Raw genomic sequence first — 27,595 nt, forward strand, 5'->3', positions numbered from 1 at the left:
ATATAAAGTAGTGAAATTAAAGGATCACTATTCAAAGTGATGATTAACGAAGGTGATTGAAGTTCCAAAAGAGGAAAAGCAGTAGAACCAAAAAACGAACGTGGAGGGGGGGGAATGAAGAAATGATGATGGAAAGAAAAGCTAGGGATGGAATGGGGTACGTACTTCGGGGGAAAGGACACTAAAAGTGTAAAAAAAGGTACAGCTCAAGAACAACCAGAACCAGAAATTAGGGAAATTCGGTGGATAATAGAAAGTAGACGGGATCCGCTTGGTTTAGATGGAACTTCAAATTGGATGCAAACGGTTAAACATCAGTCTCAATACTCCGTACAATACTCCGTACTGTAAGACGCTAAGGCCACCTGTACTTTTTAACTTTTAACAGTGGGGGAAATAGATTACGGTATTGGTTTTATAGTCAGCCCTTTAACCAAACTCCCCACTGTTCCTGTACGGAGTACATTCGTGGCAACTCCTTTTCGTCCTGAGCCGCACGCCAATGAGCAACGATACCCTCACCCACGGTCCCATAGACTCTTATTTCTTCTTAACTATTATTAGAGTGTCATATATGTCCCCAAATCCGGATATCCTTATCAACGAGAATGTAACCCACTTGGTATTTTGGTGTCTCCCCTGTCAATTTATTCCGGTTTGAGATAGAAATCACTGAACGCGACAACTACTGACTGCTTCGTCACAGGGCAACGCTGATCCAAATTAACCGTCAGTTGACAGAGGTCGACATTACGCAAGCAGTTGTTAGCCCGACCCACTGTGGCCCGCGTTCAGCAACTCTATGGACCAGGTCCCTTACGGGTGGAGAATGCGACGATCGCTTTGAGGAGGCTGTGTCTGACGCCATCGACCCGTTCAGGGACTGTTGGAGACCCACTTCGCGAGGAGCAGGGGGGAATAAAGAAAAGAAGAAGAAAAAGAAATAATAATAATTCAGCCCCAGGGTATAGGAGCCGAGGGCGGCTAGTTCCCGCAGCAAAGCTTTTTCTTTGTTGGTGGTGTACGGAGCACTCCATATCAAGTTAGTATCTGTTAGACTTTGTCAAATCCAAATAATTCTCCCGCATCTTTGCAGTGGACTCGAGATCTTCTCGCTCATCTTCCAGCCATTTTCCTCTACCCGAGCAAGCCGTCGATCAAATGAGATCCAGCAGACTGAAGGGATCTTCCTGATCCTCATCGTCCTTTCCTTGTTTAGGGAAGGCCAATCAGTGGATCCGCTTGCCTGTGCTCGCCTTGTACCCTGAACTCTGCGGATGTCCGCCCGGTGTTCAAGATTGTTTTACAGTACAATTAGTGTACAGTATACAGTAACCTCTGCAGGCAGCAGGAAGATCCCAATACATTGACGAGTCATTTACTCCAAACCTGACATGTACGGAGTATCCGCTACGGAGAGAAGATGTACTGTACTCTCGATGCTGGGTCTCAATTAAATAATTTAAAATTCTCAATTACGGAGTAAGTCCATAACTAATGCCCACAACGTGCCGAACGACATCGGTGGCGTTTTTAGCCAAGTCTTGTTGCTGATTTACGATCGTTGTTTCTTTTACCCGTCAAAAAAATATGAGCGAATCATTGTAATTCCATCATGAAGCTTCCCAGTCTACCCCTTTCCAGCCTACAATCCTGTTGAGACGAATCAGAATACGCCGAGAGATAACAGCATTCCTGATTCGTTAGGAGGGCGCCGAAACCAAGCCAAGGACTGAATTTTAACCGCATGCAAGCGGTAAGAGCCCTTCAATGGGCATTTTGATGGTCCGATAAGACTATCTGCAGACCAATAACGGCCGCTCGCGGATTGTGATAGATTCGATAGTTTAAAGCCAGGGTCCAGTGAGTGGCGTGGTGATAGCGAATGAGCATTTAGAATTCGTTGCATGGCTTCCAAGAATTACAAAAATGAAAGAGAAAAAAAGACACAAATTTCCTAAAGGGGGGGACGAGGATCGTGCATACGTGTTCATGGTTGGGGAAGAAGGGTATACGCCCCTGAACTGTAAAGGCTGTTATAGGCTCTGGGACGATGTGATAGGGTCTGGACCTAGATCTCTATGGTTCAAGTAATCAAAAGTAAATTAGTGTAAAATCAAGTGGAGGGAAAGTAAACCTGAAACAGGAACAAGACCCAACTCCACTCTTGTCGACACCGCTCGAAAGTGCCGGGTCCGTTTTACCCCTACCCACGGTTTCGTGAGTCCCTCCCACTTTCCCTTTCTCAACCTTTATTATCCCTCCAAGTCGCTTCTTTGCAGTCACCTTTGCTGCTCAGTTCATCTTCTATGCTGAACATCGCTCGCAGGACTTTCAAACGCGTGCCCAGCTTCCAGGACCTCCTACAAGGCAGGATGACCCACCCCGACATGTATGAATACCCCCCCTCACCGTCACTCTCCTCAAGATTAACACCAATTCCAGTTCTGTTGACGTTCTCGTCATTGGTGCTGGCCCGACTGGTTTGGGTGCGGCCAAGCGTTTGAACCAGATCGTAAGTACAACTTCTCTCTCTGCATTGATTCTGATTCGGTGTTGGAAGGCAGAAAAAAAATAGGGGGGAAATGGAGGGGTATACAGCACCCAAGAAAGAAATCAAGTCACTAACTCAATTGCTTCTAGGATGGTCCCTCTTGGTTGATTATCGACTCTAACGAGATCCCCGGTGGTCTGGCTTCGACCGATGTCACCCCTGAAGGTTTCGTAAGTCGTGCCTGTGTTTGGTTGCGGGGAAATGATCAAAAAAGCTAACACGCTGTCAAACAGCTGTACGATGTCGGTGGCCACGTTATCTTCTCCCACTACAAGTACTTCGATGACTGCATCGACGAGGCCCTCCCCAACGAGGGTGACTGGTTCACCCATGAGCGTGTCTCCTACGTTCGCTGCAAGAACGAATGGGTTCCCTACCCCTTCCAGAACAACATCTCCATGCTGCCTAAGGAGGAGCAGGTCAAGTGTATCGATGGCATGATCGACGCCGCCCTGGAGCACCGTGTTGCCAACACCAAGCCCAAGAACTTCGATGAGTGGATTGTTCGCAACATGGGTACCGGTATTGCCGACCTCTTCATGCGCCCCTACAACTACAAGGTCTGGGCCGTTCCCACCACCAAGGTAAGAACAGAAGGTTTCGTCGCATGGAAATCCGCTCAAACGCTAATTATCCTCCCAGATGCAATGCGCTTGGCTCGGTGAGCGTGTCGCTGCCCCCAACCTGAAGGCTGTGACCACCAACGTCATCCTTAACAAGACCGCCGGTAACTGGGGTCCCAACGCTACCTTCCGTTTCCCCGCCCGCGATGGTACTGGTGGTATTTGGATTGGTGTTGCCAACACCCTCCCCAAGGAGAAGACCCGCTTCGGTGAGAAGGGCAAGGTCACCAAGGTTAACGCCAACAACAAGACCGTTACCCTGGCCGATGGCACCACCATTGGTTACTCCAAGCTCGTCTCCACCATGGCCGTCGACTTCCTCGCTGAGGCTATGGGCGACCAGGAGCTGATTCCCCTCACCAAGCAGCTCTTCTACTCCTCCACCCACGTTATTGGTGTTGGTATTCGTGGTGCTCGTCCCGCCCACATCGGTGACAAGTGCTGGCTCTACTTCCCCGAGGATGACTCTCCCTTCTACCGTGCCACCATCTTCTCCAACTACTCCCCTTACAACCAGCCCGATGAATCGAAGAAGCTGCCCACTCTTCAGCTCGCCAACGGCTCTAAGCCCGAGAGCTCTGAGGCCAAGGAGGGACCTTACTGGTCCATCATGCTGGAGGTTTCCGAGTCTTCTATGAAGCCCGTGAACCACGAGACCCTCCTGGCTGAATCCATCCAGGGTCTTATCAACACCAAGATGATCTCCCCCGAGGACGAGATCGTCTCGACCTACCACCGCCGCTTCGATCACGGTTACCCCACCCCCAGCCTGGAGCGTGAGGGTGCTCTCACCCAGATCCTGCCCAAGCTGCAGGAGAAGGGTATCTGGTCCCGTGGTCGCTTCGGTAGCTGGCGCTACGAGGTCGGCAACCAGGACCACTCGTTCATGCTGGGTGTCGAGGCTGTGGACAACATTGTCAACGGTGCTGTTGAGCTGACCCTCAACTACCCTGACTTTGTCAACGGTCGCCAGAACACCGAGCGCCGTCTGGTTGATGGTGCCCAGGTCTTCGCCAAGAACAAGCAGTAGATAATTTCCCCCTTTTTCTTTACATCTTCGTCTTTTTTTTTAACAAGCTTGTTTCAAATATACTTGCACGATGTCTTACACTGTCACGGAAAACTATACACGCAAAGGAAGCATCTGAAGCGGCATCTGGGAGACGATATTTGTTGGCGTTTCATGTGAATTACGTCCCATCTTCATTTTTTACTTCAGAAGAGACTTACCATGTTGGATTTCCTGGCCTTTCATACTTGATACACCTTTATAGGCTTGCTGTGGAAATAACTAGCTTATTATCCCTAATTGACTGTTCACAAATGTTTCTTGTTCAACTGTATTCCCTCTGTTGATATGTATACTAAAGACCGACTCCGCCCTGTTCTGACCTATCTGACGCGTTTCACTATCAGCAAGTGCGACAGTGGGACGAACCCAGTACTCTCACTGAATCGACTCCCCCAATCGCCACTGATCCATCCCATCGCCACCCGCAGATCTCCGCACCCCAAATCTCCAACGTGTTCCACACAAGAAATACCGGTACAACCAACTCCATCGTCCCAATTCCCAACGAGGGACCCTTGGAAACAGCCAGGGACAAAATTATCATCCACGACAGCACCAAAACCTGCCACGAAATGAGAACCAAAATAACCGAGGGAACCAATAAACACTCGAGAACGGTCCTAAATGCTGGTTGGTTACCGGATCAACGTTATTCTAACAGGTGGCGTTTCATGTGGGCCCTGTCGTCGAAGCCAAGCATCGTGGAACACGAAGATGAGACTAAAATTAACCGTGGGCTTGCGTCTTGATTGGGTCGATTTGTGGGATTCTAAATTTTGGGGCATGGTCTGGTAAGAGGTTAAATGGGTAGATTACGTGGATGTAAGTGTGGATTCAACGTAGTTTTATCCGTGAAATTGATACATGTGCTTGAAAACTTCAAAACAGATTACTTGCGAGCACTTAAGGATGATACATATAAGATTTTAAATTACACTAGATTCTCTGCAAGTATTTATTCATACACGTCTGTTTACACAATATGGTAAATCTCGCGAATCAATGGGTATCACCATGTCAATTTATCTATTCTAACAGCTTGGAGTTGTATGACCACCACATTGCAACCGCCTCCTTTCAAGCAACTTGCTATTGTTGAGATTAAGGTTGGAAAGAGCAGAAAGTGTTCTGTTGAGCATAATCCTGTCTCTGAATCCTTGAGGTGCTCCTCCGCCCTTTAATTCTCGTTGTTGTGACTGGTGTTCCTGCTGTTGCACAGAATGCGCAACATTGTAGATGTCCCGAATATTGGGAGTCTCAGGATAAGAATGCCCGCTCTCATTATCCGTTACTGCTTGGAAATGTTCTTTAAATGAGTCTTTCTCCTGCGAAGCAGAGTGGTGTTCAGGTATGGGTGTTGAAGCGTCGCTGTCACTAGCAGTCTTTTCATCTAAATCACCTCGCATCCAAGGATGAGCGAGACAATCCTTGATAGTTAACCTTTCTTCAGGACTAACAGTCAGAAGGCGAGACACGAGATCCTTTGCGCTGTCCGAAATATTATCCCACTTCGGTGATGAAAATGTGTATTCTCCTTGCATGATCTTCCGCCTCATGATGTCAAGATCTTCGTCGTAGAAAGGGGGGAATCCGGCCAACATGGTGAACAGAAGACATCCGAGAGCCCACATGTCGACACTGGTTGTATACTTATGTTGTCTGAATAGTTCCGGTGCAGCGTAGCTCATGGTCCCACAGGGTGTCATGGCTGGAACACCACAGATGACCTTAGATAACCCAAAGTCGGCGAGTTTGACCACGCCAATATCACTAGACCCAACCTCGGCAATTGAAATGGCTTCTTCGGCTCCATCTTCATTCCCTGGTTGTGTGTTGCCCGGGGTGGAAGAATTAGGGTAAAAGAGAATATTTTCCGGTTTGATATCCCTGGAAATATGTCAGTTTGGGGATCACTACTGCAGCCTTTTGGACTTGCAAGGGCAAACTTACCTATGAACAATTCCCATGGTATCATGAAGATATTCCACTGCATTTGCAACTTGTGTGATGACATGTCGGCCCATTTCTTCACCGAGAGACGCAAACTTGACTATTTGATCGTATAGTTCGCCTCCAGGGCAAAGTTCCAAGAACATATAATGATATTGAGCTGATTCAAATGAGTCGATAAGTCGAACCACATTGTCGTGATCGAGTTTACGTGTAATCTCAACTTCGTCATGTAACTTTTTTTTCTGCGACATTGTCAGAATATATGTTTACACATCTGCTAGCTCTTGAGGGAAGCTTGGAAGATGCTGAACTGAGAGTTATTTCCTTACCTGTTTTTCTTGCATCTCATATTTCTTCGTGACTTTAATGGCGACTTCACTGAACTCGGATTTGGTATCGCTCGCACGGTAAACACAGCTGAAAGCGCCATCCCCGATCTTCTCCTGTAAACGCCAACGATCAAGACCAGGGTAGCTCGGCATATTTGAAGCGCGTCGTGATTTTGACATGAATCCGACAGAAAGATTTGAAGTGTCGACCTCCTGGGCTCGTTTAGCTTCCTGCGCTCTGCGTCTTTCTCGGATACGCTCCATCACACTTCGATTTCCAAAAGACCTTGTCTCAACAGGTCTAGATATTGTAGTGGTAGACATGATTATTATTCTGAGATTGGGCTCGTTGTATGACAATGGAGAAAAAAAAATTAATTGCGCGCTGTTAGTTTTTACTTGCGACAATTAAAGTTGAAAGCGGACTGGACAATGACGTAAACCCATACCTTGATTCGGGGCTCGCATATCGCATAGCCTGACAACTGCGTCATAATTGGAGATCCCCAAGAGTTTGGCATGTAAAATTACGGTCTGGTAAGGCTTAGTGCGATTTATGCTCGCTTGTTCAAATGTTATCCTTTGGACTACTCTTATACCAAAATTCTTCTAGTATGCCTCTTCCCTGCCGCATTGAATCACCTTTCCAATGGACCTACCTTCAAATTTGTCAGTCTTTACGAAATCTAATTGCTATTCAGCTTCAATGCCAGAATACTGTCCGTACAGTGGTAATTATCTGGAAGGACTTTGTTTTGAAAAAATCTATTTAGTACATTCAAAAAGACTCTGATTGGCTGGATTGCGACCCGACGCGGTGTGGCTCGACTGTGATTGGTGGGCGCTTTTCCGTTAGATCGCTATGATGTGCCTGATCGATGATCTTCAATTTTGTACATTAACAGATGATATCAAATGAAATTGAACTGTCACACGCACATTGCGTGTCTTCTTTTCATTTGCATCAAATATAAGTGATCTCAGCCACACAATATTAATGTTTGCGGAACCTGTCGATTGAAGATTGGATGTATAAAATAAATAGGTGGCGAATATTGAAATCATTACATGTAGATCTCCTAAAGGTTCCGACACCGACACGAACATTTGATCAAATAAGGTGCATCCCTTACCTAGTACTTCCTGCTTTTTGTAATAGGGCTTGACTCTCCTACAAATGTACACGTGTATATGTAAGGAGCTGGCGCCTAAGCTGAGCCCGATTCAATCTGAGCTACGTCACGCGTCAATCTCATCAATGCCTGGGATTTTTATGTGGCGCATGAGTCCGGCTTGAGGCATACATGTCTAACAATGGTAAAATTATAATTACGTCCAAAATGTGGGTGCATCTTCCCTTTTGGCGCTGATATGGTAACTTGCGACCATATATATGTAGCGACGAAGCATTACTCATCAGAAATCAATGACAATAATTGTGTGGGATGGATCGACATGTAGATTTATTCACACTATGAAACTGCATCTTGACGGAGGAACTCCCCGCGGCACGATCATCTCTCATCATACGATGGGCCCGACTGGTGAGTTGCCCTCACGCAGTTGCTGCCATCCGAACCTGGCAACCTATAGGCTGGCCAAAGCTGCTGTCGGACACAATTTCTCCAGTGTGTAGAACCAACCGCTTTCCAACGGGTGGAAATTGAGTTCTGCACGTTTATCACCCGATAATTTCGAGTTGTACCGCTCGGCGGCGGATTCCCGAAAGCACGAGAGGAGGTTTGTGCGAACAACACCTTCCGTCTTGAGAAGAACCATGGCTCGAAGTTGACTAAGGATTGTATACACATTAGTGTAGTGAGTCGTTTCTTGAACAGTCTTCTGATGTGTGAGGGCTGTTGGATCTGGAGTGAAAAATCCAACGTCCTCCGTCTTCCAGTTTGATAGGCGTCCGGTGGCAATGAAACATGGAATTCCATCCTGTCCGGTAGGGCCTGGTGGGCTGACCGGGCCGCTCTGTAGGTCATCAAATGCCCGTCTAGCTGCCACGTTCAGCATTTCCTGTACCATTTCGCGGATGATCGATATCATGCTTGGTGGAGACGCCACACTTGGCTGAGCTGATGGGATCAGCGGGGTCGCAGGATGGGTCCCGCTGTGGAGAAAGGGCGTTTTGCGGCGTTTATGACTTGATGTCTGACGAATCACGACTGGGCTGGCCTCCTGTACTGTATTTCGTGAACTGTGTTAGATGGCCGAAAAGGGAGCCATCGTTATTGAACGGACGTAGGTTCAAAGGAGCTTCCGATAGTTGTCTCACCGGTGCGGTGGAATTGTAACTGGAAGACGAGACGGATGACTTGTCCTCGTCGCTTATAAATCGGCATATGTGAGTAGGTTCGATGCCAGACGAAATCCGAAACAGATGAAAGCCGAAACGTTTGGGTGAAGAGAGCCTGGGAGAAGAGCAAATTTTGTGAATATTTCCAAGGCTGGAGGGTGGCTACTGATGCTGCCTACTTGCCCAGTTTTCACACGTACATGGGCATGGTCCTTTTTCAAATTAATGCAAATGCTATTTAATCACTACCTGTTTGTCCTTACATACATACATCATCAACTGTTCAAAGGCCTCGTACTTTATACAGACCCACAGCCACTCTGAGGCAAAAGACTTATCGCATCGAGATACACCTGCCCAGTGACCGAGTTATCCTCAGAGTCACAAGCAGCAAGAATATGCAAGGACTCGACCGGATGCTTTGGCACATAGGTTCCAGATACAGAGATCCACTTTCCGAAGCTTTCCTCGTACACATCCGCGCTGGCGATCTCGCCGACCGTTGAATTGGAGCCCGCGTATACGTACACAAAGCAGTAATTCGATCCCGACAAGGGGACCTGAGCCTCGGCGTTGAAGGTATAGTTGCGTCCTGGCTTGAGATTTTTCAAGGTTTGGGATATGGTGTTGCCTTGGTTGTCGACGGCGGTTTCCAGGTTACTATCGAGTCAGTCAGGGGTTTAGCTCGCTTTATTATGGCGGTGCTTCTCACAGATAGTAGTCACCACTGTAGGCATTTGCGCCAGTGATGACATGGGCAACGTTGATGGCAGATGCACGCCATGGGAATAGGATACCAGACTCGAAGCCTGGGTTGATAACGGCATTGCACGCTGAGAGAGCCATCTTTGCGGTTGTAGAGCACGAGAGATTTGGGATACAGAAAACTAGAACATCTGGACTATATGCTAATACTATATAGGAGTCAGAGTTTGGACAAGCTGGGTTATCAAAGCGTCCTCTCGTGATGTCTTAGACATTTTGCGGTTGGGGTCGCGGCTTTGGCCGCCATGGAACGCCTTTAGCCAAATCAGGGTCTTCCCATCCCCACATTTTCCTTATGAATTTTGATTAAAGTTCAAAGAAGCTGACGATATGTAACATGAAATCCAGGGTTACTCTGATCTATAAGATCTATTATTAGTAGATCTTATATTAGTACCTATTACTATGGTGGATTCTAAATCAGCAAGACAGTGCTTAATGAGGAGGGAATATTCTGGAAAGTAGTGTGGGTTATGTTGTTTTTTCATGCTAACTTAGGTGTATATGTTTCAACGGCTGTGTCGACCCCGGGCGTTGGATTCCAAAGAAATTCCCACCGTCTCGTAAGAGCAATAGATTACTAGAGTTGTAAGGACTAGTTGACTAGTTGACGGCAGCTACCGACAATGGATCTGAGATGGCACTTTTCCCGGTCTCTGGCATATTCACACGCGGAGCAGATGTCGCTCTATGGTGCAATTAGCAGCCAGACCACTCGGCCACCACAGACTTTCATGATATTTGCCCCCATAAATAAGGGAGAAATGGTAACCTGAGCCCCTTTACCCACACCATCCAACTCCACCATCTATTTGTTCATCCAGTGGTATGAACCTGGATAACAAATTCTTTTTTGGGGGGGGGGGGGGGGTTTAAAAGCACCACCAGATCCTCGAGTCCTTTGCTTGATAATGAAGATGGTATCCCAATCCACCTACGGTCCGACCATGATTCATGTTGCCAGGTTTGTCAGGCACCAAAGCCTCCTTTTAGACTAGACTGCCTTGATAGCCCCGCTCCAATACAACTCATACAACTCCCTCGGGAAGTTCCCACCGTCAACCCAACATGTTGCTATCATATGGGCAGAACAATTTTGTATTATAGCCAATTTAGAAGACAGATATGTTTTGCCATCCTTGATTTCCCCAGAGAAAGACTAGAAATTAATAAACATTTCTCCAGGCAAATCGCGCTCCGGATATGCGGACCCTAAACACGTCATTTCACCGAGGACCACGGGAAAAAGCAGGTTTCAATTCAATTGTGTTCGGCAAATGGACCCGCATAGTTATACTTCGTACTTGTTGGATAGCCCTGGATCTTAGAAGCTCAAATCCTTTGAATCTGGCTCTGAAACCCAATTTCATCTTGCATCTCTACAGGGGTCTTCAGGTCTTGGGTGATCGGCAATGGTGAACTCGGAACTTCCACATCTGCAATTCACATGGACTATTTTATGAGATATCCGTTGTCTCTCCTTGGTAACAGCCACAATTTACTCCTGGCTCTCAATGACTGAATCCTAATCAACCTGCGATTGGATCAATCCTGGAACTCACACCATGAAGATCACACTCCTAGCTTTGTTGGCATTTGGGACGACAGTTGCATCTGCTGATCTCCAAATCCAGACCTCTAGCGGTATCGTACAAGGAGGCGTGAAATACACATATCATCAGGTCCGCCAATTTTTGGGAATTTCTTTCGCTCAGTCTCCCGATGGAGATTGCCGTTGGCTTCCTCCCCAGTCGCTCCCTCCGGATGCCACCTCAAACAAATTATATCAATGCGACCATAATGATTCCTGTCTGTCTTCAAATCGCCACTGGTACCGTATTTGCAAAATACGAGCCAGGAATCATCACCGCTAGTGGTATGAGTGAGGAGTATTTGACTGTGCGCATCTGAGCACCAAACAACAGCAAGACCCACCTGCCGGTAATCATCTGCTTCTATGGCGGGGAGAGGGTTTCCGGTGGAACAGACGTACCTGCATGGTATCCAGCTCCTTGGGTAGGCCGCTCCCAGGAGCACATTGTTGTCGCTGTGCAGAATCGTGTGAGCGTGCTCGATTTCCCTGCTTCGAGGGCCCTCAAAGACCAGGATTTGGATATTTTGGACCGGCGCGCTGGCAATGAGTGGGTGCACAAGAACATCGCTCAATTGGGAGTAATCCCCGCGCAGATGAGCCTCTGGGGTCAAAGCGCAGGCGCAGGCAGTGTTGATATCCAGAACTTTGCATATCCCGGCGAGCCTCATGTAAAGGGGCTTGTTGCCAACCCTGACTCGGCTCTCCTCACGCTCGATACACGTTGGACAGAAAATTTGGGAACGAACTCTCCTCTGTTGCTTCATACTTTGGCTGCTCGGGTTCGGCTCAGCACGAGCTGAATTGCCCGCGCAAGGTTCCCGTATCTAATATCACTGCTTATCGTGGCAGTTTGAATGACTCTGGCCTGAAGTTTTCTCCTTTCAACGACAATCGAGTCATATTCAACAACTATACCGAGCGCTACCTGGGCAAACATCTTTCCAACAAGCCTGCCATATTCGGTTCCAATCTCGATGAGGGCACTCTCTGGCATGCCACTACTAGTGTCGCGACCAAAGCCATGGCCCTGTCTACCTTTGGATGTCCTGTTCCATACTCAACCGCCCTTTGACAATATCTGGGGTAGACTACCTACCGCTACCAGTACCGCGGTAACTCCAATAACATTTGCCCGAGTCCGGTCTAGGTGCTTATCACACCGCTGAGCTGCCACTCATTTTTGGTACTTCAAGTATCTACGGCCCTGACACTCTCCTCGAAAAGGATGTCAGCGCTAAGATGCAAGATCGATGGTTGGCCTTCGCAAAGGATCCCGAGAATGGTTTATCTCAGCATGGCTGGCCTGGGTCGACGAATAGAGAAGTCTTGCTGTTGGTGGACTCTGTCAACCAGATAGTCTCTTCTATGGTGGCTGACAATGTCATCGATAATGCTTGCACCAGCTACTATTCTTCATTTTTGGTATAAAGGGATGACATGTGATATTTGGCTGTAAAAAACTCTCAGCGTCGATCAATTTCTTATACCAAATTCATCCCACGAGAGTCAGCGGTTTCACCCGCAATATTTCCACTAAACGCTACCAAACTCTAGCTTGAATCACACCTTTCTTTTTCCAAATGTGATCCTTGCATTTTATTATTTGTTGAGCGGCTAATTGTGGTCCACTAGGGCCCATAAAAATCTCCTTACGGCTAGCAGCCCCATATCGGCTTTGACCTCCCAACGGAGTCAACTCAACAACTTTTCGTTATTTTTGCATGTGCCAATTCGTATTCGGCTTTAGATCGATCGAGGGAGAGAAATTTTCAATTCTCGAAGGTTTATTGTAAACCATTTACCCCTGGCCAGATCCACTAATCGCCACCGGATAAAATATTGGATGAAAACCCAATCTGTCTCACTGGAAGTTTCAATTCTCCGGTCGAGGACAACCCAAATGGCTAAGACTAATCTAGAATGGTATCACTAATTCAGGCGAAAGATCGAGGCAAAATGGAAAAAAAAAAAGAAAAAAAATGTCAGGGGATCTCTTAAAAGCGCTAGCGAATAGACTCAAACCTAGTACCAATGGAGCCTATCAGAAGCAGCCGATGGAGATTAAATTGCGCGCTAGCGTCGAAAGTAGAATTTTTCTCCACGAGAATCCCGCGCAAATCAACGTCTTTTTAACGGTTCTGTTGGGTAGAATTCCAGGGGAATAAAGTCAGGAGTTAAGATCTGAATCATATTATTGGGCAATTTGAGTCTTTTACCCACAGAACGTCTAGAAAGAGCCTAGAATGGTTCCACATCAGGATCCATTACCAGAGTACTCCATAGCCAATCAATTTATCATCCTATCCATGTAAATATTTTTTTCCCAGGGGCAAGAATCTTTGATTCTACAACCTTTGCTGTTTGTGAAATCAAGTAGATATGGCATCTTCTACTATTCAGACGGCGCCCGTCATTCAATTGAAGGGAGAGACTGATGTATGTGCTTCATTCGGAATCTGGTGACTTTCATACTAACAATTGACTAGCCCAAGGATATTACCTATGCCTTCTTAAGAAGCAAGGTCCCCGCCCACTGCTTTGAGCGTTCGGCCATCAAGTCATTCTCCTACCTCGTCCGGGATATCATCTATGCATCCATTCTCGTATGGCTGGCCCTCAAGATCGACCTTCTGCCTACACCGTTGATGCGCGCCTCGGCATGGATTCTCTATACTTTTGTGCAAGGCTGCGTGGGAACTGGAATGTGGATCATCGGCCACGAATGTGGTCACGGCTCCTTCTCTGAGTACACCAGACTCAATGATGTTGTTGGCTGGGCTATCCACTCTCTCCTGATGGTCCCTTACTTCTCCTGGAAGATCACCCACGCCAGACACCACCGTTACCACGGCCACATTGATAAGGATGTTGTCTTCGTTCCTGCGACTGAGGATGAGGTCAAGGCACAGAAGCCTACTATGTTCAGCAAGTTCATCGAGCTGGTTGATGAGACTCCTCTCTACCACGCTGTTGCTCTTCTCGGCCACCAGGTTTTGGGATGGCAATTGTACATGCTGTTCAATGTCAGTGCTGGAAACAAGAGTCTCCCGAACAAGGGAACTGCTCCCAAGATGTTCCGTAACAGCCACGTCGACCCCACGGGCTCCCTTTTCACCAACGCGCAGACTCACCTGATTGCGATCACTGATTTGGGTCTTCTCATCGTTGCCGGTGCGCTTTACTACCTGGCCACCCAGATCGGCGCCTGGAAGGTCGTCCTGCTTTACGTCGTGCCCTACTTCTGGGTCCACCACTGGCTCGGTAAGAACAGTCTCATCCAAACATCCGCCCATAACCTTTGCTAATTAAAATTCTAGTCGCCATCACTTACTTGCACCACACTCACCCCACTGTCCCCCACTACGACGAGAACAACTGGACCTTCGTCAAGGGCGCCCTGGGCACAGTCGACCGCCGCTTCGGTTTCATTGGTCGCCACTTCTTCCACGAGATCATCGACTACCACGTCATTCACCACCTGTTCAACAAAATCCCCTTTTACCACGCTGAGGAGGCCACCAACGCCATCGTGCCCTACCTCGGAGACCAGTACCGTATCGAAGAGGGCTCCTTCCTGAAGGATCTGGTCAACACCTTCACCACCTGCAAGACCAAGTACAACCCCGACTCCAATGGAGAGTTGCACTGGAAGTTTGCCCAGGATGCCGAAAAGAAGGCCAACTAGGTCAATCGGCCAGTTCGAGTCGGCTTGGCTTTTTCATCATTTGTTATTAGAGATTATAGATTTAGACTAGATTGCATTCTGCCCCATTCTGTATAGGAGAGACCATCTCCAATGTGAATAGAGGAAAAAGTTCTCTTTCTGATGATATCAATTCTTATTCCAGACGTAAATCATTTAAAAGGCAAGCTTGCCAAGGTCCTCGTTTGCGGGGGATGGTCCGGGCTTCAAATGCTGCCAGAATTGGTTAGATTGTGCATCATATCATGTATTGTTGCCTAGGACGCTAGGCAGCATGGCCGTTTGATGTGCAGGAAGCCGGAACATTGATTCTTGTATAAATCGGTCCAAAAGCCAGCTTCTTACCCCAATTTATTCTGGTTGCCTTGCTCCTCACTGATTATTGATTTCTTGTATACCAACCGCAATAATGGAACTACTGGAACTAGGCGGAGTCAGAATACCTATTATCCAGGTAGTGGCTGGTGCATTTTATCTGCACCATTTATGCATGCTCCCGCACCAACCGGGCAGTGCTCCTAATGGAACAAGTTCGATTCGGGATCTTGGTTGGCCTCGGAACCTGCCTCTGATTTCCAGCCCTGACATTCCTCAGACACGGACTCAATGTCATCGAAGTGGACCCTGGTCATACGCCGAATATCAGTATTTGGATCCTGTCATATGTGCTCTATTGGTTGTTAATTGATACTTGGTTCATGGAAACATAACCAGGAGAGCGAGCAAAAAGATGGTTGGAAGATCAATCCTGGCAGAGCAGATTTTCTCGTCTGTGCGAATATTCCGCTGATGGCTTGGATCTGAAATGCCAGACGGAGGTTGAGATTGAAGTTCTGGAGGAGATGCTGCGTGTCCGAAGGGAAAGACTTGCAGACTGCAATTGAGCTCTCAATTCACTCTTGCTTTGTTCTGGCCTGATATCGTTACTATTCACCTGGTTTGTCAATTATTGTCTGGGCTATTGAAAGCTTACTGACCTTGACTTTACCATGTAGTCTGACCCGGAGGATTGTGACACGATTTCGGCTGTTCCAAGCAAAGCATCATCTACTATGATACTATGATACCTTTTCCATGGGTTTATGGACGCGACCTCATGTTTATCAGCACCGTTGGGTCACTCAGCTGCGTTCCACACGAGATCATCATATCCTACGACTCGTACAAGTCAACCTAGTTATATGCTAGGCTTACTTCACCCTCCCTTCGTGTTTGTTACTTCTCATTGATAAATACGGATTGGCTGATATGTGCATGTACTGCGCATTAGAGAGCATGCTTTTTTTTGGTTAGACGGTTCAATTGAATGCATGGATGCCGCTTGCTTTGTTCCTTGGAATATAAGGTGCATAAGCGACTTACATGGATATACCTACGGTGACAATCATGAAAAATCCATTGTTTTCTCGATAAGTCTTTCAATTCGGATCCGATAACTCAACTGGTTGTCGAGTTGACTGCAATGGCAACGTGGATCTCAGTTCTATAGATAGCTCAGCCTTCCGTACCGCAGACCTGTAACACTTAAAATTTCCTAACAATTATAGAATTGACCAAGCCCGTTTCGTAATGTGCATTGCATTTGCATCTGCGTCTGCATGGAAAGTTTTTAGATTTTGATAAGACATGATAAAGAAGTCCGCTATTGCTTGGGTGTTGATTGGTCCCGATAAAATTCTCCGACGCTTAAACAGACCAACGACTAAGTAGGAAGTACGCCGTAAGGACGGGCCAACCATACGAGGTATTGTTTCTATTAATATCGTGAGGCTGGGGAAAGAAGGGCCCAGAACGTTGAAATATTCGCTGGTGCCTTCTTGCCAGCCAAGAAAACCGGTGAGACAATCGATAAGCATGGAAGCGAAAAATATCCGATTGTGGATGGGACAAGATCCGGGGGGGGGGATAAAAAATCCAAAATATGCAGTACCTGGGGTAGAATGTCTCAATTGTGCTTTGTCCAAATGAATCATAGTTCAATTTCCCAGATTGGTATCCAAAATAAACACCAGTAAACAGGGCATTTGGAAGGACGCGTCAGTTGCTGGGTCATCCAAACGCAACCGGATAATACATGGATCGGGTTTCTTCTCCCCACCGGAGCACAGCCGAACTATACCACCACCTATACATAGGGGCTGTTTCATCCCCATCTGGTTGATCGTTGTACGGAAGAAAGATTTTGTGCAAAACAAAAATCAATAGTAGTAGATCCTGGTCAAATGATAAGGGTCATAAGTTTTCTATTCCCTGCAGAATGACGCTGGACACACGTCTGTGAGAGAAGAACACCAAATTAACAAGCAAACCAGCGATAAAAGATAAGTATACAGGTCGTATCTCGTAGAAGCAATAATGGGATATCAATCGTAATCCATGCGAACTCCAGTCCAGACCAGGTTGGTCTCAACAGTCGTCCAACGAACCAAAATCCCGATTGGCACGTTGCTTGATAGTCGAGGAACGGTGAGTATTAGTGTCTTTCTTCGACTTGGGTCCCCACTGAAATGGCGGCCAAGATCGTAGAACTGGCTAAGCCTGCCTCGTCAGACCGTATAGACGCTAAAGTTAGGCCCCGGAGTGGAACGGCATTGACAGTCTCCGGAATGGCGGGCGACTGACGGGAATCCTGAACAGTGGGAAGCCGCGAATGCTCATCATTTTCAGTGGTCAATGCATGGTGATATCGTCGGCAATTTTCTGCGAGATGTGGTCAATGGTTCGATTATCAGACTAAACTGACGATCTCCCTTAGCACAGACCTTCTTTTCCAACTAAATAGATGGACCTTTCCCTCTGTGGTAACGCAGCCCAGGTGACTTTATGACGAGTTTGCGAAGAAATCGATAATCCCAACCGAGTAGCGGGGGCATTGATGGTGTCCACTGTCTGGTGGGCCGACTCTGTCAAGGCAGATTCTTTCACTGGGCTTGTTATGACGCCTGGCACGGGACGCGTTCCAACGCTGGATGATCGAACTACGCGGATTTGTTTAGCATCCACATCCTCGTCCGAGTTGTCGGATGATTCTCCAGAGCTCGAAGGGTTGAACAGATTGTGCCTTTCATAGTCATAGTTTCGATCTTGATCATTCAGATTTAGGCGGCCAAAATCGATGGATAGAGAACGGAGAAACGAGCGGCGCAAATAGTATAGAAGTTCTTCATCCCCCAAAAAGATGATTGATGGTGGGCGTCTGATCATCAGTGGCAGCATGAGAAGAGAGAGGAGAAAGAGAAAGAGATAGCAGTTTTATAAGAAAGGAAGTATAGAAAGGAAGTCACGACTTACGAGTACTAATTGATACATTCCCCTACTACATCTGGATGACGACGCATTCAAATTCGAACTCGAATTTCTGTTTATTTATTTTGCCTCTACATAGTCTGTATGAAAGTAATGTCTTGAATATGAATCGAAATTATACTTAGCTATTTCTCATCCATTAATAGGAAGCTCAGCCCACCGTGGGACACTAGACCCGATTTCCCCTACTAAACGGAGCCTCCTGTTGATCCTTTTCTGCCTTTTCTTCCCCCTCTCACTTTCACGTCGTCACCCAAAGAGGTCGGACCATGCCTCCACAGTTGCTTTCGCCGCCATAATTCGTTGGCTTCTGGATTCTTCCCTCCTTCCTTTCTCCTCTCTCCTCCATACCTCCCATACCTCCGGTCGCCAGTGCCCGTGCCCGTGCCCGTCATGAATGGCGATTTAAGCCTATCCCAGTCCCTGGGAGGGCTTCGGATAGCAAATCCAGATGATTCGCCCTTGCCATCAGAGGAAGCGACCGCTGGTTCGATGGGATCCAGTCCATTCGGTCAAACGGACGGTTCGGTATCAACACACCCACAGAATCCCGCACCGAACGACGAGCCCCCCTCAGCATTCCCCCCTGCACCGAACGAAGCTCCAGCACCAGTCGAAAACCGTTCGTCCGTCGTCTATTCAACTCCTGATCATCCTCCCTCTTATCCGCCCTACTCTACACACCCCCACGCTACTGCGCCAAACGCCTCCCGACCCCTTTCCTCTCTTTACGCCAACGGCTCGGCCTCCTCCGCACTTCCCCGAGATAATTCATACCGCATGCGAACGGATTCCGGTGCCTCATCTACCTCGACATCCCATTCTCGAAAAGACGCCCGCGGTGCCGCCGTGGCCTTGCAAGCAGGTGTTCCAGTGCGCGATAACTCTCACAGCGACCGTTCCTACCGAACTGCGCACATCCCGGCCAATGGGGCGGTAATGCGTCAGTCATCTAGAGCACACGCCCGAGGAACTACACAATCGCAAATGGCCCGGACTCCCTACGGCATGGAGAACGGCGCAGCACCCAGCAGCGACGATTGGCAGGATCGTGGGGCCGCGGTCTCGGTACGACAGGAAGTGGACGCCAATGGGAAAACAGTCTCTCGCTTCATCAAGAAGGGCGTTCGTGATTTCTCGTTCGGCAATACCCTCGGAGAAGGATCATACAGTACAGTTGTACATTCAACAGATCGACAAACACTGAAGGAATATGCGATCAAGATTCTAGACAAGCGTCACATTATCAAGGAGAGGAAAGTGAAATATGTCAACATTGAGAAGGACACTTTAAATCGCTTGACCGACCACCCGGGGATTGTGCGGCTCTATTACACCTTTCAGGATGAACGATCGCTATACTTTGTGCTGGATCTCTGCAAAGGAGGCGAGCTTCTGGGTGTTCTCAAGCGGATGTCTACTTTTGACGAAGAGTGCACCAGGTTTTATGGTGCCCAGATTCTCGATACGATAGATTATATGCACAAGCGTGGTGTGATTCATCGAGACCTGAAGCCGGAGAACGTCTTGCTGGATTCCCAAATGCACATTAAGATTACCGATTTTGGCACAGCTAAGATCCTCAAAACTTCACATCGACCAACCGAGAGCACAAGCTCAATTCCGCAGATGGACGCCACAGAAATTCCAGAGGAAGAACGGGCAAGCTCGTTTGTTGGTACCGCAGAATACGTTAGCCCCGAGTTGTTGACCGATAAGAATGCCTGCAAGGCAAGTGATCTGTGGGCGTTTGGCTGTATCATTTACCAGCTACTGGTTGGTCGTCCGCCTTTCAAAGCGGGCAATGAGTACCAAACGTTCCAAAAGATCGTCGCCCTGGACTATGAATTCCCGATCGGATTTCCCGCCGTTGCTCGAGACCTTGTTGAGCGTCTTCTTGTGCTTGACCCAGCTCAGCGATTGCAGATTGAGCACATCAAGAACCACGAGTTCTTCAAGGGTATCTCCTGGGGTACTGATATGTGGAAACAAAAGGCCCCCCGGTTGAAGGCCTACGTGCCACCCCCGAGAGAGCCAATCAAGCTTAATGGCGATAGCAGCGAGAGCTTCCCTCCCACGATCTCAACGGCTCCATCCAACACGCCCAATGCCAGTTCCAGGGCTCTGCCCAGAGTGGTCACTGAACTGCCCCCACCTAGCCAATTAGACATTGAATGGTCACCGGTGTTGAGCAGATCCAACGAGCGAATCCTGAAGCTGGGCAACATGGTCGTTTTGTCTTCCCCTGCATCCCACAGCCCGACATCCAAGAATGGCAGCAGCGAAGCCGAGGCTCCCAAGAAGTTCTCACGTTTCTTTTCGAGCACAGCAACGAAGAAACGTCAACGATTGGTTATGGTCACATCATCTGCGCGGATCATTCTAGCTGCATCTGGCGGTGACGAAAAGAAAGCAAAGCTTGAAATCTCTCTCCTTGCTCCCGGAACACACTGGAGGAGTACAACCGACTCCAAAGGGCATTCATCGTGGATTGTGGATACAGTATGTGGCACCTCCCGCCAGCTCTTTTTCCTTTGGCATTGCTAACTTGAATGATAGAGAGAGAAACACTTTGTCTTTGAGGATTGTAAACCGTCATCGAGCAATATCGGATCCACCGCGGTTTCAGCACAAGAATGGCTGGATGCACTGGACCGGGCTCGTGAGATGGCAATGACACAACAAAGCTCTGGATCTTATTCCGCCGAAGATGCATTCCGCAATATGTCCTCGGGCTTTTCGAGTCACGCCAACACTCTTGATCGCAGTTCAGAACTGCAGAATGAGAACAATATGCCCCTTCCAGGGCGTAATACATTGGTTAAGCAGCAGACTGACGCGGACTCGGTCAAGGGAAAGAAGAGATTTAGCAGACGTCATTCTAAGAACGGCCTTGCTGCTGTTTTCTAGACTTGCTGAGTTCACTAAGACATCACAGTTTCTTATTCCACTTTTTCGCTACTTCGAGCATGAAGGGTATTCCCATACAAGCAACATCATCATCTTCCACTTGGCTTGTGCATAGATTTGCTGCCTGTTGCTCTAATGGCTCAATTCTAGGCCATGTACCACTCGCCAGGATATTCCAAATCCTGGGAACCATTCTCCCATGGTCCCTTCCCACCTTCCATCCTCGCCAATTTTCGCGCAGAAGACAGATGTCTTCTTCGCATATCGGCCATTCTCTTCTCTTGCATATTACAGTGATGAGCGTGTTTTGTTCGTGTTGGGACATGTTTCTGCATTTAGAACCGGAGAGGAGCATGCGTATTGTTTTCTTTCCTTTTCTCTCTCATTGCGTTGCCTATTCAAGTATTCATTTCTTGTCGCTTCCCCATTTCCTTGTGTGTTATATATCCCTGATTTGATCTGATGCATACTGTCGACACCCATATCATGGCCTTGTGTTCATTTCTTTCCCGTCCGGCGATTCAAGTTTGTTATTCAAGACTTTTCTTCGAGATGTTGATTACTGAGCTCCAGGCTGCAGTGAAGAAAGAGATTTTACAATGCTGTTTCTATTCTTTCAAACCGTTTCCTTGTCATACTTGCTCTAAAAAAGAAATGGGCTTAGCTCTCGTTCGTTGTCTTTCCTTTCTGTCTTCTTTCCTGGCTCCACTCTTATGAGTTTCTCCTATTATACCACTTCTTTTTCTTCTTTTTAAGTAGTCCATTGACCTGGACGCTTTCTTGTGACTTTTCTTTGTCGTCATTCCAACTTTCCCATACACAAGTCTCTTTTTTCATTTGGTTCGGTCCATGGTGCTCCATGGCAGACTAGTTTTCGATTTAATTTTGGCAAGATTCAAAAATTGAATACCCAGCTTTTTGGTTGCGATTTTCCATGATTTTCCATGATTTTCTGAAATCCAATCGCCTCCTGAGGACCATATTAGGTGGTATCTTGGTCATTTCTTTGGCAATAAATTCGGTTCATCATCATGAGTGGTTTGTGCACCATGAAGTAGTTCCAAAGTACTTGAGAATTCATGGACAAAAACTTTTTTTTATCTTCGTTTTATTTATCATTTCATTAAGAACAAGAGGACTTAGATCCTCACTTTTATACATTAGATGGACGTAGAATGCCATTAAATAAACAACCAGTCAAGACGAGATGCATCCAGCTCATCCACCCAATCGAACGAAGAATCAAAGGTCTCGTGTTCATTTTCTTCAAAGAAAGCGTCTTTCGGAAGAAGCCCATCAACAAGCCCAACAGGAACGTTCTCCCGCTCCCGGCGCTTGAGATCCTGTTTCTGCCACATAAGCCTAAGCACCCACGCCGCATTGCGGACATTGACACTCGTGACAGCCTGGTAAAGAGAGCCGAGCTTCTCCAAAACCAGCGAGCGCTGCGATAGGCGACGGCATTCTGCGCCTGCGATAAAGGTGGGCCATATAAGGCATTTGAAGTGGGGATCGGAGGTGGGGACGGAGCAAATGCGAGTGATGAGGTCGTGTGCGGCTTGGGGGTGGTCAGAGGGGAGATTAGTTTCGATCCAGGGAGCTGTGTATCCTTCTCTGGTCTTAGAGAGGACACGACTGGTGTAGAGGTAGACGGCGGCTTGATAGGCGCTTGCGAGGGCGATGCGAGGGGAGAGGTCATCGAGAAAGAAGTAGGTTTGCATTTCTTGGGCCCAAGAAACGGGGTCAAAGGTGCGGATTCCATGGAGTAGATGTGCGAAGGATTCACTAGATAGGGGCTGGCCTGGCTGCGTAGAGATCCCCAGGGTTGTCGGAGGGGCTGCAGGTGCTAGCTCCGAGTCTTGGTACCAGAGAGTGTGGACGAAGAAAATGACTTCGAGGAGGTAGGCGGGGCAGCCCACCCAGGACGTTTCCTCGAGACGCTTGAGCATGCCTGGTCCCATGTTCTGAGCGTAGAATGGTTTGGAAAGAGCGCCGGGTCGCGCCAGCGTCGATCCCATGATCTCCATGATCAAGCACCCATCAATGGCGACTGCTTCGAGTCCCTGGAGAATACCCTGACCAAGCTGATTTTGACGACTCCTCATGATTTTCTTTGCACCTTCAATGTGATAGCTCCACGCCCCGCTGCCGGACTCGAATAGATCCAGAAGAGCGAGAATAACAATGGCAGCCAGGGTTATCTCATCGTTTTGTTTGGCCGGATTTACAAGATCCTGTGACAATTGTTTGAGTGTCACCTGCTTAAATTCCAGGAAATGGTGGTATGCTTTTGAAGTTGTTTGTCGAGAGCTTGTTGGTATAATCATGTTCTCGATGTCCTCCGACGATAACAGAGAGTTGGTGGCCAAGGGGTTATGGGATGACCAAGGCATCATAGATGAGTCGGAATTGGAGATAAGCGAGTAGTGTAGAGCTCCCATTGCAGATAATACATTTGCAATAAGGGGTGAGTGCCCTACTAATGCCAGCATATCCCGCCAGGGGTTCTTGAGCTGCGGATAGACCAAAAAGTCATTTGTCATGTATTCATGATCTTTGGGTGATTAGTGTGGATCGAGAAATGGTGATTGAAAGGAAGCCATACAGTGTTTAAGGTACATTCTTGATGTTGGACTGAAATCCTTTAGCAAAGGATCAACCATTCCCCATGGTGCAGGAATATAGTCGCTGAAGATGTTATGCGGAGTATGGACCAGCGCAGTTTCAGGTTCTGGCGGATTTGATTCCAAGAGGCCTCCTTCATCAAGTCCAAATACCGCATCGAAGTTCCCTGCATCTAAGACTTGTTGGAACCAATCTGTCTCTGGGCTGGGCTGAGCCACCGAATTCGGGGATGATTCTGTGTCGGATGGTTCAAGCATGGGAAACAATGTCAAGGTAGCAGTTGGCGGTCTTGATTCATTTGTCGCGGGCGATTTATGACGCTCAGAAGCACCGACTGGCGTCTTCACATCCTCGAAGCTCCGACCCATCATTTTGCCCCGGCTGGCAACACCACCCTTGACCCATACCAATGGTTTTTGGTAACCCAAACATTCCTTCCCCGCATCACGGCACTTTCGACAGGTTGGTAGGCCATTATCGCAGATGATTCGACGGCGACGGCATGTATAGCAGCCTTTGGTCATGATCGGGGTGTTTGAATCGAGACTTCGGTGTAGAATGCTGGCCGCGGGTGTGCTTGGCCACTCGACATCGCGGTGGGATCGGCGGATGGTTGAGCGGAATCTCTCGCTTATTGCAGGCCGACGATTCTGTACGAGTCAGAAATAAAGAGCATTGCTGGAAGGATATACAGAGAACTATAGGAGGTTAAAGGTATGTGTCAATTGAAAAGGCGGAACCTCGGTGCGGGGCTTACTAAGGATCTGGACATTTCTCCAGATCCCCTCATTTTCCGGCAGGATTCACGTTCTCTCGCCTCCACATCCCTTTTCTGGCTCACCGCCATCAAGATGGTCTTTCAAGGTCTCTGGCTCGCAGAATTAGAGGTGAGTATCTCTTGCTCTCATATTGCTTCGGTGCTAACGAAGATAGCGCGCGTTGGTCAGCCGAGTATGTGATCCGTGTCCCCCGACCGAATATCCCTAACCCCATCCAGCTCCTGCAGAGTCGTGTCTGGCATAACATGGTCGGCCGAGTACACCAGCGAGTTCAATATTATCGCCATGGTGTGCCGATGGAAGAAAGCCGCACATCCCTCAGTGATGGTATGGTCGGACTCGAAAGGTTTGGATTTGCACATAGCTGACCGAAGCTAGGTAACCAACTGAACCAATTTTTGAAGTTTTTCAAGGAGGAATTGAAGGATCAGGCGAAGGGAAAGCCTCCAAATAAGTTATAATGGAATCCTGCTGGCGTTAAACTGTTTTGAACCCTTATACCCATGAATTCGATTACAAAATATATTCCTCTCTTGTTTCTGTTTTTGTTCTATAGCGCTGGATAATCTCTCTCAACCATGTGTAAACGTGATCACAGGATCACGCTTACTACTAGTAGTAACTAATTAGAGATCGGAGATTGGCCCCCGGTTTATGAACTATGACAAGTCCCTAAATTTCTCATCCAATTATCCCTACGAAGTGCTCCGTATTCTCCTTGAGAATTACTCCGTACGCAATAAACTAAAGGGGCTTTAGGGACATATGGGCCTTATACCATAACGGCCCCATAGGAGTCTAGACTGCCAGTGGTGCGAAATACGGAGTGGATCGGGATTGTCGCCCTGCATTGCCTTTGTTGACCTAGTTCAGGCCCCTGGGCGTTATTGCTATGTCAGCGCTACACAATTTCACCCTAAGTTGGGATTAGCGAACTCGACCGGCTGAGTCGGCTTTGCTCCGGAGTTGTGAGGTCCTGCGGATAAACAAATCAACTTGGTTTGACCTTTCAGGTGCTCCAGGTTCCAAATTTAAGTTCATGGAGTACAGATGACAGCACAGCCATGATCAAAGTCTCCCAAGTACAGTAGTATTTAAGAATCCCATGCGGACATGTAGGGTGTCAATGCAGGCGTTACTAAATATGGGCCAGCGCGAGGGGTGGATCGAGTGGGCCAATGATCGGCCGATTGGGGAAGGACGCGAATGCAAATATTTCCCACAAATGACAATCTATCGAGGGCTGGGAGAAGGGAGAGGGGGGGAGGATAGGTTCGAAAAGATTGAAAGAATAAAAAGGATACTAAATGGATTAAGTGTAAAGATGAAATAGAATTCTTGAAAGTACTCCATAGTCTTAAAAAGGATCATAGAAGGCCTAAAACACAAAGATTTGAAACTAGGGCCGGACTAGTGGGCCAGATCAAGTTAGCGCCAACTGTCTACATCCGCCTGACTCCCTTTCCCTTTTTCTTCTCTTCTCCTCCAACCGTCGCTTACTCAACCCACTCTCGTTTTGATATACGTTCACTGAGTGAAAGACAATATGCGTCTCGCCAAACTCTCGTTTATTCTCCACGCTTTGGTCCTGACTGCACTTGCGGCTCAGGACCAGAGACGGGACTCCAGCAACCTGGTCTCTGATATCGTCAACAACGACTCGGCCACTGCCGTCACCTCGTCCGATCCTGCCGCTACCACGACTTCCTCTGAACCCACTTCTTCATCGACCTCAACCTCGTCCACCTCAACGACAACCTCGTCCACTTCCTCGACCACCACCACCAGTGAAGAAGCTAAAACCACCACGACTACATCGGAAGCCGCCAAGACCACCGCTGCAGAGGCTCCCAAAACCACCTCCGAGCAACAACAGCAACACACCACCACCACCTCCACCTCCACATCTTCTTCTGAAGACCAGCAGAAAGTAACTTCGGCTACCTCTGCCACGACTACCCAGACCCCAGTTGTCGAAACCATCACCTCCTATGAGACTGTCAGCGGAAGCACCGTGGCCAATGTCATTACCTCTACCTCCACCCCTGCCGCTGCTACCAACACTGCTAGTCTCAACACGGACAGCTCTTCTTCGAACAGCAGCAGTGGTCTGTCGTCGTCCGATAAGAAAATCATCATTGGTGTGGTCGTTGGTGTCGGCGGTGCGATTGTCCTAGGTGTTCTGGGTATTGTAATCTGGCGCATCCAGAAGAAGCGCAACGAGGCATATGGCGATGAGGACACTGATCTGATGGGCGGAACCGCCGTTGGCTCTGGGCCTCGTGAAAAAGCCTCCAGCCCTGGTGTCGGCACCCCCTTCAAGAGTACACTGGACCAATACCACAACCCTGGTCCCGTCAACGCTGCATCGAACTTCTAGGGAATTGGTAGCACCGTTCTCTACCTTTCCTAGTTTTTTCTGACCTTGATGGCAGAACAGCAGACGGTTCATATTTGAAGTGTAAAAATCTCTGTACGATGATCATGCAATTCTCAGGCGCAATGGGCAGGGCCGGCGAAGATCACGGTTCTTTTTTTTCTTTGGTTGCGGTTTTTTTTTCACTTGGAGACCGATTTGGTCTTTTTACACTCCTTCCTGTCATAGACTTGACTGTTTTTCACTCCTTTGAGCCTCGCCAGCAACCTCGACATTCCTTTCGGTGATCACACCCTCTCTCGATCTTGATTCTTGCGAAATTCACAATACTCTCCCGACCACGTTATCTTTCGGCATAGCCTCGTTTTGATTCCCCGTGTCGAAGCGCTTGGTCTTTTTTCCTGACTCCCCTATCTCGATATCCTTATATCCTGTTATTTAATTACATCTGTTTCCTACTGTTGATCCTGTTAAGGATGCTGTGGACTGTACATTGTTCGGCGTTGAAAATGTGAAAGTTTCCATGATTTCGTTTCATCTGCATTAATCCGTAGGTTCCCATTCACTATATTTAAGGGTAGATTGCGTCATCAATAGTGCTGAATGGATCTACACTGCTTAGATAAGCATTGATCTCCAAGGTCAAAAAGTACGGAGTACACTAGGTGAAAAGGTGTACCCCGCGGAATAAATGGTCATGTTC

The 27,595-nt window shown here is 47.8% G+C and overlaps 9 protein-coding genes across 9 annotated transcripts; 6 read left to right on the top strand and 3 right to left on the bottom strand.

Annotated features, from left to right (window-relative positions):
• Positions 1 to 2,276: 2,276 nt before the first annotated feature.
• Positions 2,277 to 4,207, top strand: N7520_007848 (protoporphyrinogen/coproporphyrinogen oxidase; the record flags this gene model as incomplete). Its single annotated transcript, XM_057141782.1, has 5 exons — positions 2,277 to 2,392; positions 2,446 to 2,515; positions 2,644 to 2,724; positions 2,788 to 3,138; positions 3,197 to 4,207. The coding sequence occupies exons 1-5, from the start codon at positions 2,310 to 2,312 to the stop codon at positions 4,205 to 4,207; spliced, it is 1,596 nt and encodes a 531-aa protein (XP_056995788.1). The 5' UTR covers positions 2,277 to 2,309.
• Positions 4,208 to 5,280: 1,073 nt separating this feature from the next.
• On the bottom strand, positions 5,281 to 6,855 carry N7520_007849 (kinase-like domain-containing protein; the record flags this gene model as incomplete). The annotated part of the gene is made up of 3 exons (XM_057141783.1): positions 5,281 to 6,136; positions 6,200 to 6,444; positions 6,532 to 6,855. 3 exons carry the CDS (start codon positions 6,853 to 6,855, stop codon positions 5,281 to 5,283), a joined length of 1,425 nt encoding a protein of 474 aa, XP_056995789.1.
• Positions 6,856 to 8,118: 1,263 nt separating this feature from the next.
• Positions 8,119 to 9,679, bottom strand: N7520_007850 (uncharacterized protein; the record flags this gene model as incomplete). Its single annotated transcript, XM_057141784.1, has 3 exons — positions 8,119 to 8,720; positions 9,147 to 9,493; positions 9,546 to 9,679. The coding sequence occupies 3 exons, from the start codon at positions 9,677 to 9,679 to the stop codon at positions 8,119 to 8,121; spliced, it is 1,083 nt and encodes a 360-aa protein (XP_056995790.1).
• A 1,634-nt stretch (positions 9,680 to 11,313) lies between these two features.
• On the top strand, positions 11,314 to 12,620 carry N7520_007851 (uncharacterized protein; the record flags this gene model as incomplete). Its single annotated transcript, XM_057141785.1, is given in 5 exon segments — positions 11,314 to 11,497; positions 11,528 to 11,971; positions 11,983 to 12,154; positions 12,198 to 12,304; positions 12,330 to 12,620. The coding sequence occupies 5 exon segments, from the start codon at positions 11,321 to 11,323 to the stop codon at positions 12,618 to 12,620; spliced, it is 1,191 nt and encodes a 396-aa protein (XP_056995791.1). The 5' UTR covers positions 11,314 to 11,320.
• Positions 12,621 to 13,571: 951 nt separating this feature from the next.
• On the top strand, positions 13,572 to 14,877 carry N7520_007852 (Oleate hydroxylase FAH12; the record flags this gene model as incomplete). The annotated part of the gene is made up of 3 exons (XM_057141786.1): positions 13,572 to 13,628; positions 13,679 to 14,453; positions 14,510 to 14,877. The coding sequence occupies 3 exons, from the start codon at positions 13,572 to 13,574 to the stop codon at positions 14,875 to 14,877; spliced, it is 1,200 nt and encodes a 399-aa protein (XP_056995792.1).
• Positions 14,878 to 18,594: 3,717 nt separating this feature from the next.
• Positions 18,595 to 21,111, top strand: N7520_007853 (PDPK1 family serine/threonine-protein kinase; the record flags this gene model as incomplete). The annotated part of the gene is made up of 2 exons (XM_057141787.1): positions 18,595 to 20,703; positions 20,761 to 21,111. 2 exons carry the CDS (start codon positions 18,595 to 18,597, stop codon positions 21,109 to 21,111), a joined length of 2,460 nt encoding a protein of 819 aa, XP_056995793.1.
• Positions 21,112 to 22,292: 1,181 nt separating this feature from the next.
• On the bottom strand, positions 22,293 to 24,260 carry N7520_007854 (Zn(II)2Cys6 transcription factor; the record flags this gene model as incomplete). The annotated part of the gene is made up of 2 exons (XM_057141788.1): positions 22,293 to 23,665; positions 23,717 to 24,260. 2 exons carry the CDS (start codon positions 24,258 to 24,260, stop codon positions 22,293 to 22,295), a joined length of 1,917 nt encoding a protein of 638 aa, XP_056995794.1.
• Positions 24,261 to 24,587: 327 nt separating this feature from the next.
• Positions 24,588 to 24,976, top strand: N7520_007855 (uncharacterized protein; the record flags this gene model as incomplete). Its single annotated transcript, XM_057141789.1, has 3 exons — positions 24,588 to 24,623; positions 24,734 to 24,842; positions 24,894 to 24,976. The coding sequence occupies 3 exons, from the start codon at positions 24,588 to 24,590 to the stop codon at positions 24,974 to 24,976; spliced, it is 228 nt and encodes a 75-aa protein (XP_056995795.1).
• A 1,085-nt stretch (positions 24,977 to 26,061) lies between these two features.
• midA (putative cell wall protein) lies at positions 26,062 to 26,895 on the top strand (the record flags this gene model as incomplete). Its single annotated transcript, XM_057141790.1, has 1 exon — positions 26,062 to 26,895. One exon carries the CDS (start codon positions 26,062 to 26,064, stop codon positions 26,893 to 26,895), a length of 834 nt encoding a protein of 277 aa, XP_056995796.1.
• Between the last annotated feature and the right edge of the window lie 700 nt (positions 26,896 to 27,595).

This window comes from Penicillium odoratum (genome assembly GCF_028828045.1).
Source record: "Penicillium odoratum strain IBT 22623 chromosome Unknown utg000005l_segment0_segment0, whole genome shotgun sequence".
In the NCBI taxonomy this organism is placed as follows: Eukaryota; Fungi; Ascomycota; class Eurotiomycetes; order Eurotiales; family Aspergillaceae; genus Penicillium; species Penicillium odoratum.